Source organism: Theropithecus gelada, chromosome 17, assembly GCF_003255815.1.
Source record: "Theropithecus gelada isolate Dixy chromosome 17, Tgel_1.0, whole genome shotgun sequence".
In the NCBI taxonomy this organism is placed as follows: domain Eukaryota; kingdom Metazoa; phylum Chordata; class Mammalia; order Primates; family Cercopithecidae; genus Theropithecus; species Theropithecus gelada.
The window spans coordinates 16,799,458-16,818,614 of NC_037685.1; the positions used below are offsets into that span (position 1 = coordinate 16,799,458).

Below are 19,157 nucleotides of genomic sequence, written 5' to 3' on the forward strand. Positions count from 1 at the left end.
ACCAGGGGCACAGAGATGCTACACCAAGACAATAATAGGTTGTCAGTTTAATATATTACATTTTGGAGCACTCATGTACTGCTTGCTGAATATAGAATATATTGTCAATGAGTTGCATTCTTAAAAAGGAGAGATACTGAAGAGCTAATTAATAAACACAGAGGCAGTAAAATTCGTATTCATGGAGTCCTAGGAGGAGATGTTTGGAGATGGACAGAGCCTTGGAGATTATCCAATCCAACCTCCTCATTTACAGATGAGAATACTGAGACCAGGGGCGAAAATCTCACAGTCATCTGTGAGATCTTCTAACTCCTAGCCCAACTCCTCCTAGTCTTTACATCACAGCACACAGACTTTGATCTTAAAATACATAAAAATTAATTAAGCACCTTGGGAAATAGCAGAGGCTGTAAAGATAGGAATGTTGCTCTTGCTGTGGGATGACCAGGAGGTGTTTTTTACTGTTCTTACAGGGTCACTTGAAAGATTGCTTCATAGATTAAAATGGCACAAATGTGCAAATGATTGCAAAACACTTTACAGCTTTTAAACTGCATGAAAGTAATAATAACCTAAATATCCTAATGTATCCTTTACTACATTCTTAAAGCTAAATAAATAAAAACAGTAACTTGAGAGAAAAAAATGTTACATTTTCCTGGATAAAATTTAGACAACTTGCTTTGCAGGATCTAGGGCCTGAAAAAAATCTACATATTTGTTGTTTTCAAAAATTGCATGATGCTATCAATCAAGGCAATTCCAGACTGTTCCTGAGATTTTTGTTTTATTAACACATGGTGTTGTCTTTATAGGAGTGGTGGTAGAATATAGCATATATTTATGTTTTCTGAGCTAGTGTTTCTCAAATGTGGGTTGCAATCCATTAAAGGGTCTTGTAATTAATTTAGTGAATGGCAATCAGCATTTTTCTCTTAATTAAATAGAATGAACTGAACAGAAAATATGAGAGTTCTTATGTAGTAAGAATATTATTTCATAAAATGTATGTCTTTGTGTGTGTGTGTGTGTGTGTGTGTGTGTGTGTGTGGCTGTCGGTAAAAGACAGTTTTAGGCTGTAATGTAAAATGTATTTCTTGTTGGGCTTTATGTAACAGTGGTTAGTATATAATTGTTCTAGATTATTAGGTAAATTAAATTTTTGTGCTCAGTAGGACAGTGAAAATGGAAGTTCTAGTGGATTTTTGTTTTTTTTTTTAATGTTACTCTTAATTTTGCTGACACATAAATATTATCTGTAGTTACACTAACCAATATTGTGATTAATTGTATATTTTTTAAAAATTGTGGCTTTTGAACATACTGTCCACTCTACAAAGTTGTATTCTTTGTCTTTCTGACACAGTTTAGTTTTGTGACAGATTTTGTCATCAGTTTACACAAGGAAATTATGTTGTGGATAGTTTTCATATGTCAATCATTCTTTTAATAGTATTCATAGATATCAATTTATTATGTTCAATTGAGAACATTATCACAGAATAAAGCTCAAAATAGGGAAAATTCAGTTAGAGCCTTTCCATAGGCTATGGAGAGGTGAGAACCATGAAGAATAAATCAAACTAAATGAAGCCTTGAACATTCTATGGAAAGGTTGAAGGCTGGGGAAGAAAATGCAGACCTTTTCTCAGACGTTCTGATGATTCATCTCTAAATGACGCTCTTTTGGTCCCTGACCTTGCATCCTTTTTTTTTTTATTTTTATTTTTTTTGAGGAATAAATTGTATTTTATTTTTATATAAGGAAAATGCACTGTTGCAGGGAGAGGTACATGTAGATTGTTTCCCAGATGGTACTGGAAGCAGGTGTTGTCAGTTCTGCAATCTCTTGCCATGATAACTGCCATGTATGTCTCTGAATAAGTATTAAAATGGGTTTAGAGGAACACTTTGAAATTGATGGATTGCTGGAACTCTCTTTGCTAAGCCTTATATTAACAATAATCCCCATTTTAGAGTTTATTTTTTAATTGATATCCTTAGTTGATTAACCTGATTTTAAAAATAAGGATATTAAAATCAGTTGGTATCTTCATAATGTTAATACATTCAAGAATGAACAATTGTCAGTTACCAAATGTTTGCTATGGTGACTTAACCAGCATGCCCTTGTAGATAGGCTCTGTCAATAAAATGTATGAAATTAGAGTAAGTTTTCTTCTGATAAAGCGTAATTCTTAATCCCCTAAATTGTTTAGAAAACGTATTTCATGGTTAGTCAATACTAAAACAATGTCTTATACTATTATCCTTTCCATTTCCAATTACCTTAAACCTATGATTATCTCTAATCCAAGTTGCTTTAATATTTTTTCCACTTAAAGAAAACAAGATCTTGATAAACTCATCAAAGTGAATCCTGAAATTTTCACAAACAACGAAAGGTAATAAAACTATGTTGTTTTAATGTGCTTTGGTCAGAAAGAATATTAAGTTTTATTATTACTTCAAGCAGATTTATAACCTTAATGATATTACCAAAAGAACTTCATAATTAACCTGCTCTCTTTTTATTGTTTGATTTAAAGAAACCAAGATCTTGCTAACCTCATCAAAGTAAATCCTGCAGTAATCAGAAACAATCAGAGGTAATCAAATAGAAGCAGTCAATTCATGTTTTTATTTGTCTGTTGCCCCTGGATGAAGTGCATTTATAATGTTGCTTTATTGACCTAGCACAACCCCAAAACCTATTACTAATCTGAACTTTTTTCTCTCCCTCTTTTAAGCAGCCAAGACTTGGACAATCTTATCAAAGTGAAACCTTCAGCTCTTAGAAACACTAATCGGTAAATGACCTTGACTATCTTGACATGTTTACAAGTTTCTAGGGTAGGAAATTCTTCCTCCCTCCTTGCCTCCCTGCTTCCCTCCCTTCCTCTCTTCCTCCCTTTTTTCTTTCTTTCCTTCCTTCCTTCCATTTCATTCTATCACCCAGGTGGGGGCACAGTAGCACAATCGTAGCTCACTGCAGCATCAAAATCCTGAGTTCAGGTGGTCCTCCTGCCTCAGCCTCCTGAGTAACTGGCAGCAAATTTAAAAAAAATTTTTTAGAGATGGGGTCTTACTAGTTGCCTAGGGTGGTCTCAAATTTCTGGGCTCAGGCAGTCCTGCCTCAGCCTCATAAATTGCTGGGATTACAGGCATCAACCACTCTTTCCTATCCTTTTTTTGTTTTCTTCTTTTCTCCTTTCTTCCTTCCTGCCTTTCTTTTGAAGACTTTTAGTTTTCTTTGGTGTGTTAAATGAGGATACATTTACGATCCATCCCATGTGACTCCTGTCAACAAGGAAACATATCACACTCTTCTGGAATCAATTGCACTATTTTGGAATTAGTCCTGGGCTTCTTATTTGCACTAAAACAACTTAGTGTTTATTGTCTACAGAAAATAGAGTTTTAGGACTGAAATGAAAGAAATGAATACAATTAAATAAGGAAAAAAGATATTTTGAAGAAGTTGAACCAAACTAATGGTTTCTGTGGATGTCTGTAAAACATTAGAATGCATGTCTGTAGAACATTGGAAAGAATATTCATGGTCTTCAAAATCCTAGATCCACAGCTAGTGTGGGCCCACAAAATATTACAGATTTTAACCATAAACTTCCATTTTACATTCTTACAATATCTTATAATTTGTTATTTGATATATTTCACATAAACTGCTTTATTAACCTGTAATAAAGTAATAGACAATGCAAAAGAGTGCACTGTATCAGAAGTCCAAATGGCTCTACTGACCTGAAATTGTATTATAATAAATACATTGCTGGAAATAGTAGTCCAATATTCTAAAATGACAAAAAGAAATTAACATATGATAAAGTACTTTGAACCCATTAGGAGAAACAGGAAAGTGTAATTCATGATTGGCCTAACTCTTACATCTCCTAGTTTGTTTTCTATCTGAGTATCATATTTTGTTCTTGCTGTTTTGAGCACCTAGGATATGACTGGCAGTTCACATACATTTAATCTTCACAACAATCCCATGAGAAATCTATTCCTGCACCCTATTTTGTAGAAGAAGAAACTAGAGCTCAAAGGTACTAAATAACCTTTTCAAGAAAGAAAATGCACCCTGGACTTAAACTCAGGGACTTCTGATGTCACTACCTAGAGGGAAAACAAAAGATCTGTGGTAAAATCAGCTCAGACTCTCTTGTTCTTTCCATTCTTCATATTCCCTATGATCCTCTGCTGCTCATACACAGTTAAAGGACAATGATCAGATATATTTATTCTGGAGGATTATTGTAAAAATGACAGGGAGGAAAGAAAACCTTGCTGCATGTGGAGTTTCTAATAACTGAAATAACAGTGGACTCTGCTGCTGAGAATTGTACGGAAATATCTTTGCGAAGTAGAACCCTTTCTTTATAGTGGCATTTGTTGGGTGGATTTTTCTTTTTATCAGTAACAGTTTTAGGAAGTTCCCAATCATGTTGAAAGTGGTTACGTTTAATAACCACGTTATGTAATAACTGACAGTGAAAAACGTAGTCTCTGACTTTCTCTCCCACATCTCCTCCCTCCACCTCTTTCCTCCCTCAGTCCCTCTGACAATTGTGCTTTATTGACAACGGTAACTTTCTCAGAAGGGTTTTTTGCCTGTTGTTTTATTAGAAGAGGCCAATTTGGTAAAAAGGTAGTTTATATTTCAGCAACTCCTAATCAAATATCCATAGAAAGAGGACATTTTCCATATACAGATATGATTACTATAAAAAAAAATTTAAAAATATTGGCTATCGTGTTGTTTTAAGATGGTGGCTTGATTCACAAATCTAACCTAACCTATGTCTAATTATTCTTTAGTAGTATGACAGATATGATGAGAATCAGCTGGGATGTTCAAGAATCATCACAAAGCAGACAAACAGGAAAGACTGAACTATCTATTTGAAAAAAGCGACTTCATTCAATTGGTTCAGCCACCCGTATCTATAATCTATCCATTCTGCCCTCTATGAAGGAGAGTATTTTAAAAGTGCCTCTCAGTAGGAAGAACAGTCACAAGGCACTGTTACATCAATTCAATGTGACATAAGCACTGATTATTTAATAGTGTAACAGCCGTGAATCAGAGTTCTTTCATCTGACTTTGCTGACATTTCCAGCAGCTGTATATTTAATTCATAGTTAGGGGCTGAATAAACTACTGCCATTGATCAGAATGTAAGCAGGCATCCTTGAACTTCTTCTAGGAAAAAATACAGATGTGCACAAAATTTTCATTTAGTCAGTAAGAATTTGCATGACTTTTAGTAGTGACAGTTTCACATTTTCATTAACCAGTATCAAAGAGAGATATTCAGTTATCTGTAGCCTGTAAACTGTTGTTAGACTGATTATTAAAACGCTAAATATCTGCTCCTGAATGAATATTTGAAAAGCATCTAGTGACACCACCGTCTCTACAGTTAGAAAAGGCATCCTTCATCTAAAGTAGAAAAAAAATACTCTTAACTGTTTGTGGCATTATACTTCCATCTTCTTAAGGATTTCCTATTTGTTAAGACATCCCCAAGTTTTTAGTATTCCAAAAAGAGAAGAGTTCCTTCCTAACTACCTATTGCATATTTTTCATATTTCTGTTAACATAAACTTGGGGACAACCTTGACTCTTTCTGGTGTTTCATTCCCCATAATCAATCAATCAATCACTTTGGATGCATCACCTAATCTCAGGGAGTGGTCCAAGACAGTTCATCATACCCACTGGTTCTGTAGTCCAGATTATTGTTCAGCCTCCTAACTTGCCCCTCTGCTGCCAATCTCCCCTTCTGCCCTTCAATCCATTTGCCACCCTGTAGAGTGGTTTTCCTAAGACACAAATCTGATCATGTCATTCTGATTAAACTCCTTCTGTGGCTCCCCATTGCTATTGCATAATGGCCATGATCCTCCTTAACCTGGTCTCCAAGCCCACCATGATCTGGCATCTATGGGCTTTCCCACTCCAGTCTATTATCATTCTCCACCCAAAAGCAAACCCCACCCACACACACCCTCTAAGTTGCATACTCCTCACTCCTCCTTCATCGCTATTGCTTGGCTAACTTCTACCTATCCTTTAGGTATCCGCTTAGGTGTCTCTCACTCAGGCTCTGGGAAGCCCTTCTAACCCACCACGTCTGCATCAGATGCTTCTTCTAGATGTTCTCGATCTGTCTTTTCTGTCCCATAATGTTGGTCTCTTCAAGAGAGTTATTTAATCATCCCTTTTTGACTATAAGGTCTTTAAGGGTAACTACTGGGTCTGCCTTGTTTATTTCTTTACCCATAGTGCATAATGCAATGCCTGGCACATGTTAGGTATTTAGCAAATATTGAATTAAAGGATAAATCTCAACCTCATCAGTGCCTTGTGATAGTCCACTTAGAGAAAGTCTAGCCTTCCAGCTGTGACATTCTGAGCCCCTATGAGTGAAATCAAATGAAAAGAATCAGATTTCTTGTGACTGGTCTCCTTGCTTGAGCCAATGACTATCTTTTGCTCATGACATAATCTCAATAAACTATAGTGAATTGGAGCCACTGAAATTCTTGGTCACATCTTATATTTAAAATACCTGAATTGCCTAACTGCTCTATGGACCTGTTAATTTCTTTTAAGACTCCCTCACTGAAAAGAATTATAAAAATATGTAAAAATATAAAGAATTGGACCTATTTTGCTATGTCAATAAGTTAAGGAATTATACCAGTTCTCTCACTGTATTCCTTTTGAACTAACGCCTAATGCCTAAGATTTAGTTCCTGGCATAAAAGGAATACCATAGTACATTTTTTATATGAAGACTTTTAATTTTGTAAATATGTTTGATACTCTACAAAAGCAATTTAAATGAGCTGTATGGTGAGAAACATATTGCTGCCTATTAATAAATACCTCCCACACCCACATGAGAAAGGAAGAACAGTTAGGAGTGGGCTAATAACTTTCTCATATGCAGAGCTTCTCCTAGGAAAAGTTGTATAGTAAAAGACGTAATTCCTGGGTCTCCAGAATCTCTTATTTTTTTTCCTTCACCTGCTTTGTAAGACAGTTTATAGTTTTTGATGTGGTAGTAGAAAATAAATGACATTATTATAACATGGATAAATTACTCAAAAATTGTCCTGTGGCTTTATGTCATAGATAACTCGTATTTCTCCCCAAATATTCTGAAATCTACATTTAAACAACATTATTAGGCCAGGTACCTGTAATCCCAGTACTTTGGGAGGCTGAGGTGAGGTGATGGCTTGAGGCCAGGAGTTTGAGACCAGCTTGGACAGCATGCTGAGACCCTGTCTCTACAAAAATAAAAAAAATTTAGCTGGGTGTGATGGCATGCACCTGTAGTCCCAGTTACTTGGGAAGCTAAGACGGGAAGATTGCTTGAGCCAAGGAGTTCGAGGCTGCAGTGAGCTATGACAGCACCATTACACTCGAGCCTGGGAGACAGAGCTGGACCCCAGTCTCTAAATAACAAACAAAAAACATTATTAGTTGCAATAGTCAGTAACAATTTGCTCTTCAACAATTTTCTGTAACTACAGAAAGTTGGTGATTTTCTTAGAATTAATTCCACCTGTCCATCAATGTATATACTATTTTAAGGTCTGCCTGCCTTCTATGCCACTGCCATGAAAGGGGATTGGAATCAAGCCTCTGCTTAACCCTGCAGCATTTGGTTGCATTTCTATAAAAATCTATTTTTCACACTTGACTCACAGTTCTTCATCTTATACCACAGTGTAAAAGTCACCATGCAATTGATGTGGTCTTAATTAAAGAACAAAAATTTATTTTTATCGCCTTTAACTTGGAAAGCTTATGAGCAGTCTGTGCTTCTTTTACTGGATCTTCAAATGTAGCTGATGGCATCAATCAGAGTGAATAGCCAAAGTAAATACACATTTTGTACTTTTCTTCATCTGGAACTTTCTATTTTGCATTAAATATTGGTATAGATTATTCAGAGTAAAATATTGGCTGCTCTGAGTGCAGTGGTGTTTACTACTAACTGCTCACACCAGTTATAGATTTCTTTGTTCCTTTTCCACTTCCACTGCTTCACTTGACTAGCCTTAAATAAATAAATATTACTCTACCAAACCTGATATGTGGTAGTGTTTAATAAAATAAGAAAAATGTTATGAAACAAATAATAATATAGTTTACTTGGTGATTTGCAACTGTATTTCCTCTTTGGAAATGTGTTTCTTTGAAGGCATGCATAGGTTGCAATTTTGAGTTATCTGTCCGTAGTTGTTGGATTTTTAAGATTCTGGCTTCTTCTCCCTTCTCAGATCCAAACCCATTCTTTCTCCCTCTCATGAAAACTAAGGTACAAAAAGAGGTTGAGCAGTATGTGGGCAGTATCTATAGCAGCCAGGAGTTCAAAGCCAGGAGGAGTTGAGGATGTCCACCATAAGGCTGAGAAAATACATGTAATCACATTGTGAGGGTAGAAGCAAACCTGTATTTATTTGTTAGGGCTGCATAACAAACTACCACAGACTGGGTGGCTTAAAGACAAATATTTGTTGTTTCACAGTTCTGGAGGGCAGAAGTCCAAGATCAAGCTGTCAGCAGGGGGGTTGGTTCCTTCCACAGGGCTGGGTCCTTCTCAGGCCAAAAGAGAAATATCTGTGCCAGGCCTCTCTCCTTGACTTGTAGAAAACTGTCTTCACTTTTTTTTTTTTTTTTTTTTGAAACGGAGTCTAGCCCTGTCGCCCACACTGGAGTGCAATGGTACGATTTCGACTCACTGCAACCTCCGCCTCCCCCGTTCACACAATTCACCTGCCTCAGCCACCTATGTAGCTGGGATTATAGGCACCTGCCACCACGCTCAACTAATTTTTGTATTTTTAGTAGAGACGGGGTTTCACCATGTTGGTGAGGCTGGTCTGGAACCCCTGACCTCATGATCCACCCGCCTGAGCTTCCCAAAGTGCTGGGATTACAGGCGTGAGCCGCCGCGCCCAGCCAGAAAACTGTCTTCACTTTATGTCTTCACTTTGTCTTCCCTCTGTGTGTATCTGAGTCCAAATTTCATCTTAGAGACACTATTTGTAACTTGATTACCTCTGAGGACACTTATCTCTAAATAAGGTCACGTTCCGAGGTATTGGGGGTTAGGACTTCAACATATGAATTTGGGGGAGTATATAATTCAACCCAGAACAAGCTCCAAAGATAATGAAACAAAGCCAGGACTAGGAGCTGTGCAAAAAAGAAATAAATATAACATGTGCATTCAGGGGTGAAGCAAGGCAGGTGCTGGGTGATGGACAGAGATAGAGGTGAAATGACCATAACTGGCTTTACTGGTCTTTTTTCCACATGAATTTGGTGGATACTATGTCCCTAGATATAGACAGACCAGACAATCTTAAAGGTTCATGGTCTAGGCTAATACTTTCCCTTGGGGTTCCTTTAATATCTTTTCTCAGAGCTGGGTAAGGTTGTAAGAGGCTTCCCCAAAAAAGAAAAGATAATTTAAATTAATAATTTAAATTGATTCCACAAATGGAATTAATTTGTGGAATTAAATTAAATTATGGAGCAGCTACTATGTGCAAGGCCATATTAGGCCACAATAATATGACCCTACTCTCAAGTTGTAATGAAAGCCACCAGTTTCCCTATAAAACTAGCACTCAGTTCCTCCAGCATTAGCACTGGAGGGGGAATCACTTTGAGAAACAAAGTTCTAATTGCCCAAGATTCACACCTCCTAATAATCTTCCACTATTTACCACTGCCCACCATCCCAATTTGACATTTTTAGGAAACTGAATCATGGAATACCATGATACTCCCTTTAATTTTATTCCATTATCCCCAAATATTTAGTAAAGTATTACTTAAAACATTAAGGGGAAGATCTCTTAATGGCTAAGGTTGTTAAAATAGTTTAGTGGCCCCTTATGCCAAGAAGATGGCTCTAGTAATTAGTGGAGACCATCAAGGATTAGGCAAATCCAAAGACTCTAGTGACTATTTCTCAGTTTGCAGGATTTAGGGTAGTAGATTATCTTACTCAGTTCTTGCAGTTACGTAGAAGAATTCAGTTTTGAATTTTACATTGTTCGGACTGCAGAGCCAATAATTTGATACTTCCGAGCTACTTCTGAAACCTAGTACTTTTTACCTACATTAATTGGCATAATTCCACTGTAACTCACTTAAAAAGTAATTTACCCTATTTTCTACAGTTTCAAAAGTATGCAGTTAGTGTTTTAAATGTGAGGCTTAAGTATCGCTAGGGAATGCTGCCGAATTTGCATATTATACCAATATTGACAGCTTGGATGTTATGTAAAAAGAGTGTTAAATCTCACCCCACGTAAACATGAGAACATTTTACCGTATTTTGCATCTTTATCAATATTTGTGAGTGAGAATCTATGTACTGATTCCATGTATAATCTTATTTGAACCCACTATTTAGGACCATGAGAGGGGAGATTTTTAAAAAACAGAGTTAATTCCAAAGATGTGACAATTTAGGACAGAAATAAAATGTGAAAGTGGCCTCTCAAAATGTGGAATCAATAGTGCCAACTGCAGGATCACTGCACTTCTATTTTTTTTTTATGCTTTTTCAATTCACCCACAACTGTAGTCACTGCGTGTGTATTAGTCCGTTCTCATGCTGCTAATAAAGACATATCTGAGACTGGGTAATTTATAAATAAAAAGTGGTTTAATGGACTCACAGTGTCACATGGCTGGGGAGGTCTCACAATCATGGTGGAAGGCGAAGGAGGAGCAAAGGCATGTCTTACGTGGTGGCAGGCAAGAGAGCTTGTTTAGGGGAACTCCCATTTAAAAAACCATCAGATCTCTTAGGACTTGTTCGCTACCACAAGACCAGTGTGGAGACAACCACTCCCATGATTCAATTATCTACACCTGGCTCCACCCTTCACACATAGGGATTATTACAATTCAAGGTGAGATTTGGGTGGGGACACAGCCAAACCATATCATTGTGCCATGAGTTTTATTTACATTAACTTACTCGTTCTCACCACAATTGTGTGAGTTTGGACATTAGTGTCCTTCTTTACAAAATGATATGGTTTGGCTCTGTGTCCCCACCCAAATATTATCTCAGATTATAATCTCCACATCTCCACATGTCAAGGGAGGAACCTAGTGGGAGGTGATTGGATCATGAGGACAGTTCCCCCCATGCTGTTCTCATGAGAGTCAGTGAGTTTCCATGAGATCTGATGGTTTAAAAGTAGTTTTGGTTCCCCCGTCTCTCTCTCTTGCCGCCTTATGAGGAAGTTGCTTCTCTTTCATCTTCTGCCGTGATTGTAAGTTTCCTAGAGCCTCCCCAACCATATGGAACTGTAAGTCAATTAAGCCTCTTTTCTTCATAAATTACCTAGTCTCAGGCAGTTCTTTATAGCAGCGTGAAAACAGACTAATATGCAACATGAAGTTTAGAATGGTTGGCTAACTTGCTCACAGAAGTAAGGAAAAAACTGGGCCTCATTGTTTGGACTTCTAAACAGTGACCTATGACACCTACCCTATGACAAAGACTTTTCATAACTCATGAAAAAAGAAAATAAAAAGAACTATCAATGTTATACCTAATATATAAATAACATACCAGAGGATCCTGTGTCTCATGAAAGGGTGTCAAATCATTAATGCAGCCCAAGATATAAGAATCAAATCACCCCATTTATCCCCCACATAATGAATTATTTATTCAAATTTTGAGTTGATTTCCCTTGTTTCTGTGATCCCCAAAGCCTAAATAAAGTCTCTGGGTAAACATCTAAGAATTGATTTCAGGTGGGCAGATGGCATCATCTCAAATCTTGACTCTTCCGAAAATTAGTTAATTGGCCTTGGAAAACTGACTTTGCCTTTCTGAGATCCAGATACTGTTCTGCAGGACTTTTGTGAGATCTGAATGAGATAATCCATGTGAAAACACAGTTAGTACTTCATGACACAGAGATAATACTCATTAAATGTTAGCTGAAAAGAAGTTGATTAATGGGTAGAAATATGCAGTTTGATAAAAGAAATAAGACGTAGTATTAGATCAGTAGGATGACTATAGTTTACAATTATTGATTATGCATTTCCAAATAACTAGATGAGAAAATGTTGAATGATTCTAGCATAAAGAAAAGATAAATATTTAAGGTGATAGATAGCCCAAGTGCACTGATTTGATCTTTACAAATTATATGAATGTATTAAATCATCACACGTACCCCGAAACTATGTACATCTATTATACATCAATGAAAAAAGAAAAATGAACTGAATGTGAATAAAAATTATTGATTTCTTTTCAGATCAGATTCCCCAAACCTTCCAAAAAGTTAGTTCTTTATTTCTCTTTCACAGTGTAATCCATACTTCCATGTTCGATCCATGAGTTGTATGGATCAAATAGCTCAATGTCAGATATTCAATCTCCCATAGCCTGATAAGTCACAAATGACTGTGTCTAAGATTATGTGCTGATTTTTAGATGTTTCAGTATTTTCTTATTTCCTGTCATTATGTTGTAACTAAATCATATATACATGTATATATAAATAACATATTTTTTTTCCTTAGAGACCAGAACTTGGAAAAATTAATTGAAGTAAATTCTCATGTTTCTGAAAACAAGAATGTAAGGTAAAGCTTATTACAATTCACTTTTTTCTTATGAATTCCATATGCATCTGCATATATTGTATAGCCTTAGAAGATGAGATATATAATATTATACATTATATAATATATAATTTGGATTGTGTGTGTGTATATATATATAATCCAAATACAAAAATTTATGTGGTGCTTAATAGCTAATAGTGAAAAAATTAACATAATTCTAATTCTGTAGAATTTCTGACTCAGGGCCTGCTGTTCTATTGCTTAGTATAAATGGCATCATGGAAATTCAAAGCTCTTTGGGGCTGTGAAGATTTATTTTTACTTACTGTTGCTTGGTAAGCTCTCAGCAGTGCAGAAAGCACTCTGGGAATCTCTTCCCTGGATGCCTAGTGCTAAAAGAATGCATGAATTTATCACAGCCACAAAACAGGAGCTAATTTTGAAATTTCTTTACACCATAGGGTATAATAGCTTTAAAACTGTGACACCTTATTGGCCATTGCAAGAAAGGTTAGGACAGGAGCTATACTTCATTTTTGTCACAGACTGTATACTTTAGGAAAAATTAACTTTTCCATGTTTAGCAATTCTTACCCCTATATATGAGGGAATACTAAACACAATAGCTTACTATTTTCAGCTTCATAAGGTGCAGTTGCCTTTTGTATTAATTTTTTTATGTAAAGAAATGATATTGTTGATTTCATCTGCAGAGAATGGAAAAGCTAGCAAAAGAGCTGGCTCGCTTTTCTTTTTCATATTGTCTATAAAAGATTCCTGAATTCCACAGGTAGATAGTTTCTTTCCATTCCTTTAATTCCCCAAATCATCTTCTTCCTTCTGTTTGTGACCTTGAGAAAGTCTTTGAGAGAATGAAGGAGGATAAATTTTCAATAGAATCTGCTTATCCTGGAAATACATGAATTCTTTTGGGAATAGGACTGGGCTTACACTTAAACTAATCTCATTCAGGTATTATTTGAAAGTGATTGGGGTAAAAAAAATTACAAGTAAATTATTAAGTATAATTAAGGAATTTCCCATTTAATTTAAGAAGTGTTCCAGTTCCATTGGACTTGTTAATGAAATGGGATTTTATCAGAGGGATTAATGAGGAAATGGAATTTCATGGAAGTTCAAGAGCAGGAATGGTGGCTTTGCCAGGCCTCAGAAAGATCTCACTTGGAATATTGTTCATTCTTGACCTGAAGAAGTTTGGAACCCTTGGACATAAACTAGAGTTCTTTGTCACTAATGCAACTCAGCTAGTCACTGAGTATTGGATTTTGTCCATCTTTTTCCTGTCCTTCCCTGTACCTATTGGCTTCCTTATTCTCTGCTCATCTTCTGTTTGATAACCAAAATTTTGTGTTGCCTCTCAGTTTTGGCTTCTTTGTAACTTCAGCTTATTCTACCTCTTCAGGTACTTTAATGAATCAAATTAAAAATCTAAATAAGCATCCCAGGAAAATCTGCTAAACTGAGACGTGATTCATTTTATGAATGTATTCACTTTACATCATAATTGGATGCGCAAGCAAATATATGTTTTCTAATTAGATTCGTTAAGAAGGTAGGAGCCAAGGAGAAAGTTCCAGTTTGCCCTCTGAAGCTTTGCTGAAAAATCAACTCCCAAAAGGCAGAGTAATTAGAGAAAAGGCATATAAATTTATTTAACCTGTGATGGGAGCCTTCAGAATGAAGACCCAAAGATATATGGGAAATTGCTCATTTAATACTTAGGTTCAATAAAGTACAGAGAGCCATGAAGAAATATGATTGGACAAAAAGTATATGACCTAATGGCAACAGACTGAATGGGGAAAGCCAGCAAGGCCTGTGTCCCTGGATTCTTCTTAACCTCTTGAGCATGCATTCCTTCCTTCTGGGCATGGGGCAGAATCATTCTGGAATGGGGGTCTTATGACCTACAGTCAAACAAGGGATGTCAGATAATTTCTTTACGGCCAGTTTTTACGTAGAAAGAAAGGTGAAGGGATAGGTAGAGTAATAATTTCAGGTTTTATGGCTGGCTTTGGGGAAAAGGGGTTTTGGTTTGTATGACTTGCCTTGGGGAAGAGGGATTCTAGTTTCTTTGGCTATCCTTGCGGGAGAATGAGACTGAGATAGGCGGGCAGGAGAAGGTCAAGGAAAAACTTTTGTTTCTGAGGCTACTTCTGAGGCTTTAGTTTTGTTTTTGTTTTTTTTTCTGAGACTCAACAGGAATAAGTTTAAGTATTTTTATTTCAATTCTAAATGATAAAGTCTTTCCCTAAACTAAATGGTTTGTGACTGTGAGTGAAATTAATTTCATAGAGCCATTTCACAGATTTTAAGGACTGTAATACTTTTCAAATCATATAATGATAAGGTGGTCAGACAATTTTATTTATCTATTCATCACCTGATGGCATTTGGATTGTTTCAATGTTGGGTTTTAATTCACTGTTGTGAATAATGTTGCTATGAACATTCGTATATGAGTTTTTGTGTGAAAATGTGTTTTTATTTCTCTTAGGTATATACCACGCATGAAATTGATGGACTATAGAGTAATTCTATATTTAACCATTTGAGGAACTGCTAGACTGTTTTCAAAGCAGCCATATCATTTTATATTCTCATATGCAGTGTATGAGGGTTTTAGGTAAATTTTCAAGGTGAATTTCCACTGCAGGGAACATTTTCTCAAGTGTAAATCCATTTGGAATTCTATAAGATTCAATACAATATTTGGGTTTGTATTTGTAGAGTCATTGCTTAATTAAGAAACAAAACTGTGACCATTGATTGGAAATTACAATTCAGCATTTTGTTTCAATGGAGGATAACTTCCTAACAATTAAGCCGTCAAGTGACATATGCTATGAGTCATGAGTTCTCCTTTACAAGGATTATTCAAGGCATTTGAGAGGAATAATTTGGCAGAGATTCTTCTATTACACTGGTTCGCAAACTTTTGGGTACATCTGAATCACTCGCTATTCCAGGGACTACACTTTGAGAATCAGTGCTCTTTTGAGTAAGATGTTGGACTTCCCAACCTCTAAGGCGGTGATTCTAAACCTTGACTGTATAAGGGACTCACTGGAAAGCTTTAAAGGTTCCCAGTGACCAAGCTGTACCCCAAACCAGTTAAATTAAAATATCTGGATATGGGGCCCAGTAGCATTTTAAAAGGCACTATGGGCTGTTTTGTTGGTTGCCAAAGTGTTGTCTCCCCAACTCTATTCCTATGGTTCTAAATAACAAAAAATTAGTCTTACAACTTAATTGTCATTAAGATAACATTTCTGTCATAAAATCTATCACTATCCCATGAAAAACAAAGACTTGGCAGACTATCACAGACCCTAGGCAGCCAAAGAGACATGATGGATATGTAGATACGGTATCCTGGATTGTATTCTGAAACAGAAAAAAGTCACCAATGGAAAAACCAGTGAAACATGAATAGAATCTGTAGTTTAGTTCATAGTATGGTACAAATATTAATTCTGTAGGTTTGACAACTCTGTTATAATTACATAAGATATTAACCTTAAGGGAATCTGGGTGAAGGTGTACAGGGATTCTCCATGTTATCTTTGCAATTTTTCTGTACATTTAAAGTTACTCCAAAATAATGGTTTATTTGCTTAAATTATCATCCTCAAAGTCTATATGAGGAGCAAAATCCATCAAAGAGTTTGTTGTACCACATTACAAACCTAGCATTTGGTTTTTGTTCACAGTTATAAAAATTAAATATTCCACGAAGTCATTGTCATTAATCACATTATAAACACAACTGGGAAAAGATACCAGTATTAGTCAGCATGGGCTGCCTTAACAAAATACCACAGACTGGGTGGCTTAGACAATGGACATTTATTTTTTCACAGCTCTGGAGGCTAGAAGCCCAAGGGCAAGATCCTATCAGGATTGGTTTTGGTGAGGCCTTTCTTCTTGGCTTGCAGATGGCCACCTTCTCACTGTGTACTCTCATGGCCTTTCCTCTGTACACAGAAGAAAAGACATCTCTGGTAGCTCTTCCTCTTCTTATGAGGATTCCAGTTCTATGGAACCACAGATGACCTTTATTACCTCCTTATTAACCCTGTCTCCAAATATAGTCATGTTGAAGGTTAGGGCTTAAACATATAAATTTTGGGGGAATACATCTCAGTCCATAACAGTACTGTTGGCAAATCACTTATCTCTCCTGTTTGTGGATTTTGCAAACTGGTGATTGTTGATATTCTTTATATATATATATATATATATACACACTTTAAGTTTTTAAGTTCTAGGGTACCTGTGCACAACATGCAGCTTTGTTACATATGTATACATGTGCCATGTTGGTGTGCTGTATCCATTAACTCGTCATTTACATGAGGTATATCTCCTAATGCTATCCCTCCCCCTCCCCCCACTCCACGACAGGCCCCAGTGTGTGATGTTCCCCTTCCTGTGTCCAAGTGTTCCCATTGTTCAATTCCCACCTATGAGTGAGAACATGCGGTGTTTGGTTTTTTGTCCTTGCGATAGTTTGCTGAGAATGATGGTTTCTAGCTGCATCCATGTCCCTACAAAGGACACAAACTCATCCTTTTTTATGACTGCATAGTATTCCGTGGTGTATATGTGCCACATTTTCTTAATCTAGTCTGTCACTGATGGACATTTGGGTTGATTCCAAGTCTTTGCTATTGTGAATAGTGCTGCAATAAACATACGTGTGCATGTATCTTTATAGCAACATGATTTATAATCCTTTGGGTATATACCCAGTAATGGGATGGCTGGGTCAAATGGTATTTCTAGTTCTAGATCTTTGAGGAATCGCCACACTGTCTTCCACAATGGTTGAACTAGTTTACAGTCCCACTATCAGTGTAAAACAGACTTTAAACCAACAAAGTTCAAAAGAGACAAAGAAGGCCATTACATAATGATAAAGAGATCAATTCAACAAGAAGAGCTAACTATCCTAAATACATATGCACCCAATACAGAAGCACCCAGATTCATAAAGCAAGTCCTTAGAGACCTCCAAAGAGACTTAGACTTCCACACAATAATGATGGGAGACTTTAACACCCCACTGTCAACATTAGACATATCAACAAGACAGAAAGTTAAAAAGGATATCCAGGAATTGAACTCAGCTCCGCACCAAGCAGACCTAATAGATACCTACAGAACTTTCCACCCTGAATCAACAGAGTATGCGTTCTTCTCAGCAGCACATCACACTTATTCCAAAATTGACCACATAGTTGGAAGTAAAGCACTCCTCAGCATATGTAAAATAATAGAAATTATAACAAACTGTCTCTGAGACCACAGTACAATCAAACTAGAACTCAGGATTAAGAAACTCAATCAAAACCGCTCAACTACATGGAAACTGAACAACCTGCTTCTGAATGACTACTGGGTAAATAACGAAATGAAGGCAGAAATAAAGATGTTCTTTGAAACCAATGAGAACAAAGACACAACATACCAGAATCTCTGGGACACATTTAAAGCAGTGTGTAGAGGGAAATTTATAGCACTAAATGCCTACAAGAGAAAGCAGGAAAGATCTAAAATTAATATTCTATTGCTGAGGACAATACAAATGCATTTCAAACTCATAGATAATCTTTGTCCTTTGAAGCTCTCTACTTGTTAAAGTTGGGTTTTGTATTGTATATTATATGATCTGAACATTTTCAAACGATTCTTAGCTAGGTTTATGATTCTTGGGATGACATACTCTAGTAATCATGTTAGAAAACCTAATAATATTAATTCCACCTTCTCATCACTTAGTAAAATTTTAACTTACGTGGATATTTTGTGAAACATCTGCCTTAAAACCAGATGGTTTTCTGTATGCCAGAGATAATATGTAAACAAATGCTTTCCTCTTCTTTAAGAGCTATCTGGAAATCAGCCTGTTTGAGAATGATAAGGCTTGATTAAGACCTAAACTCTCATTTAGGTTTTCATATCTCTTCTATGTCAGAGTTTATTAACATGGAGGAGCAAAAGGAGCTAAAATTTTCTCTATTTTTGCATTAAGAATCTCCTCTCTTCCATAGGAAAAAGCACATATGCCTACATTTTGTTGAGTATCATGACATTTTTAGATTAGCAGAAATCTAGGACAGAGTTCTTCTGCCATCTTCAAGATATTGCCTTCCATTAAAAACAAAATGAAGACTGGAATTTCTCAAAGCAACCCCTGGATCATTTTCATTCAATTGATAAATTCTTAGATATATTATACATGGGAAGCTTTCTATAATGGCATTGCTGGTGTGAAAATGTTACAGAAACCAATTTCAGATGATTTCTGTCCTTGATAAAAAGAGCAATGTTAGGCCGGGCATGGTGGCTCACGCCTGTAATCCCAGCACTTTGGGAGGCCGAGAGGGGCGGATCACGAGGTCAGGAGATGGAGACCATCCTGGCTAACACGGTGAAACCCCATCTCTATTAAAAATACAAA

General features: G+C 36.4%; 1 protein-coding gene across 1 annotated transcript in view; it reads left to right on the plus strand.

Annotated features, from left to right (window-relative positions):
* The window catches only part of SCEL (sciellin), a 119,913-nt gene that overhangs the window by 88,612 nt on the left and 12,144 nt on the right, over positions 1-19,157 (plus strand). The window contains exons 25-28 of the mRNA XM_025364287.1: positions 2,349-2,408; positions 2,553-2,612; positions 2,757-2,813; positions 12,626-12,688. Of these exons, the coding sequence (XP_025220072.1) occupies positions 2,349-2,408; positions 2,553-2,612; positions 2,757-2,813; positions 12,626-12,688 (240 nt within the window). The remainder of the gene's footprint in view (positions 1-2,348; positions 2,409-2,552; positions 2,613-2,756; positions 2,814-12,625; positions 12,689-19,157) is intronic.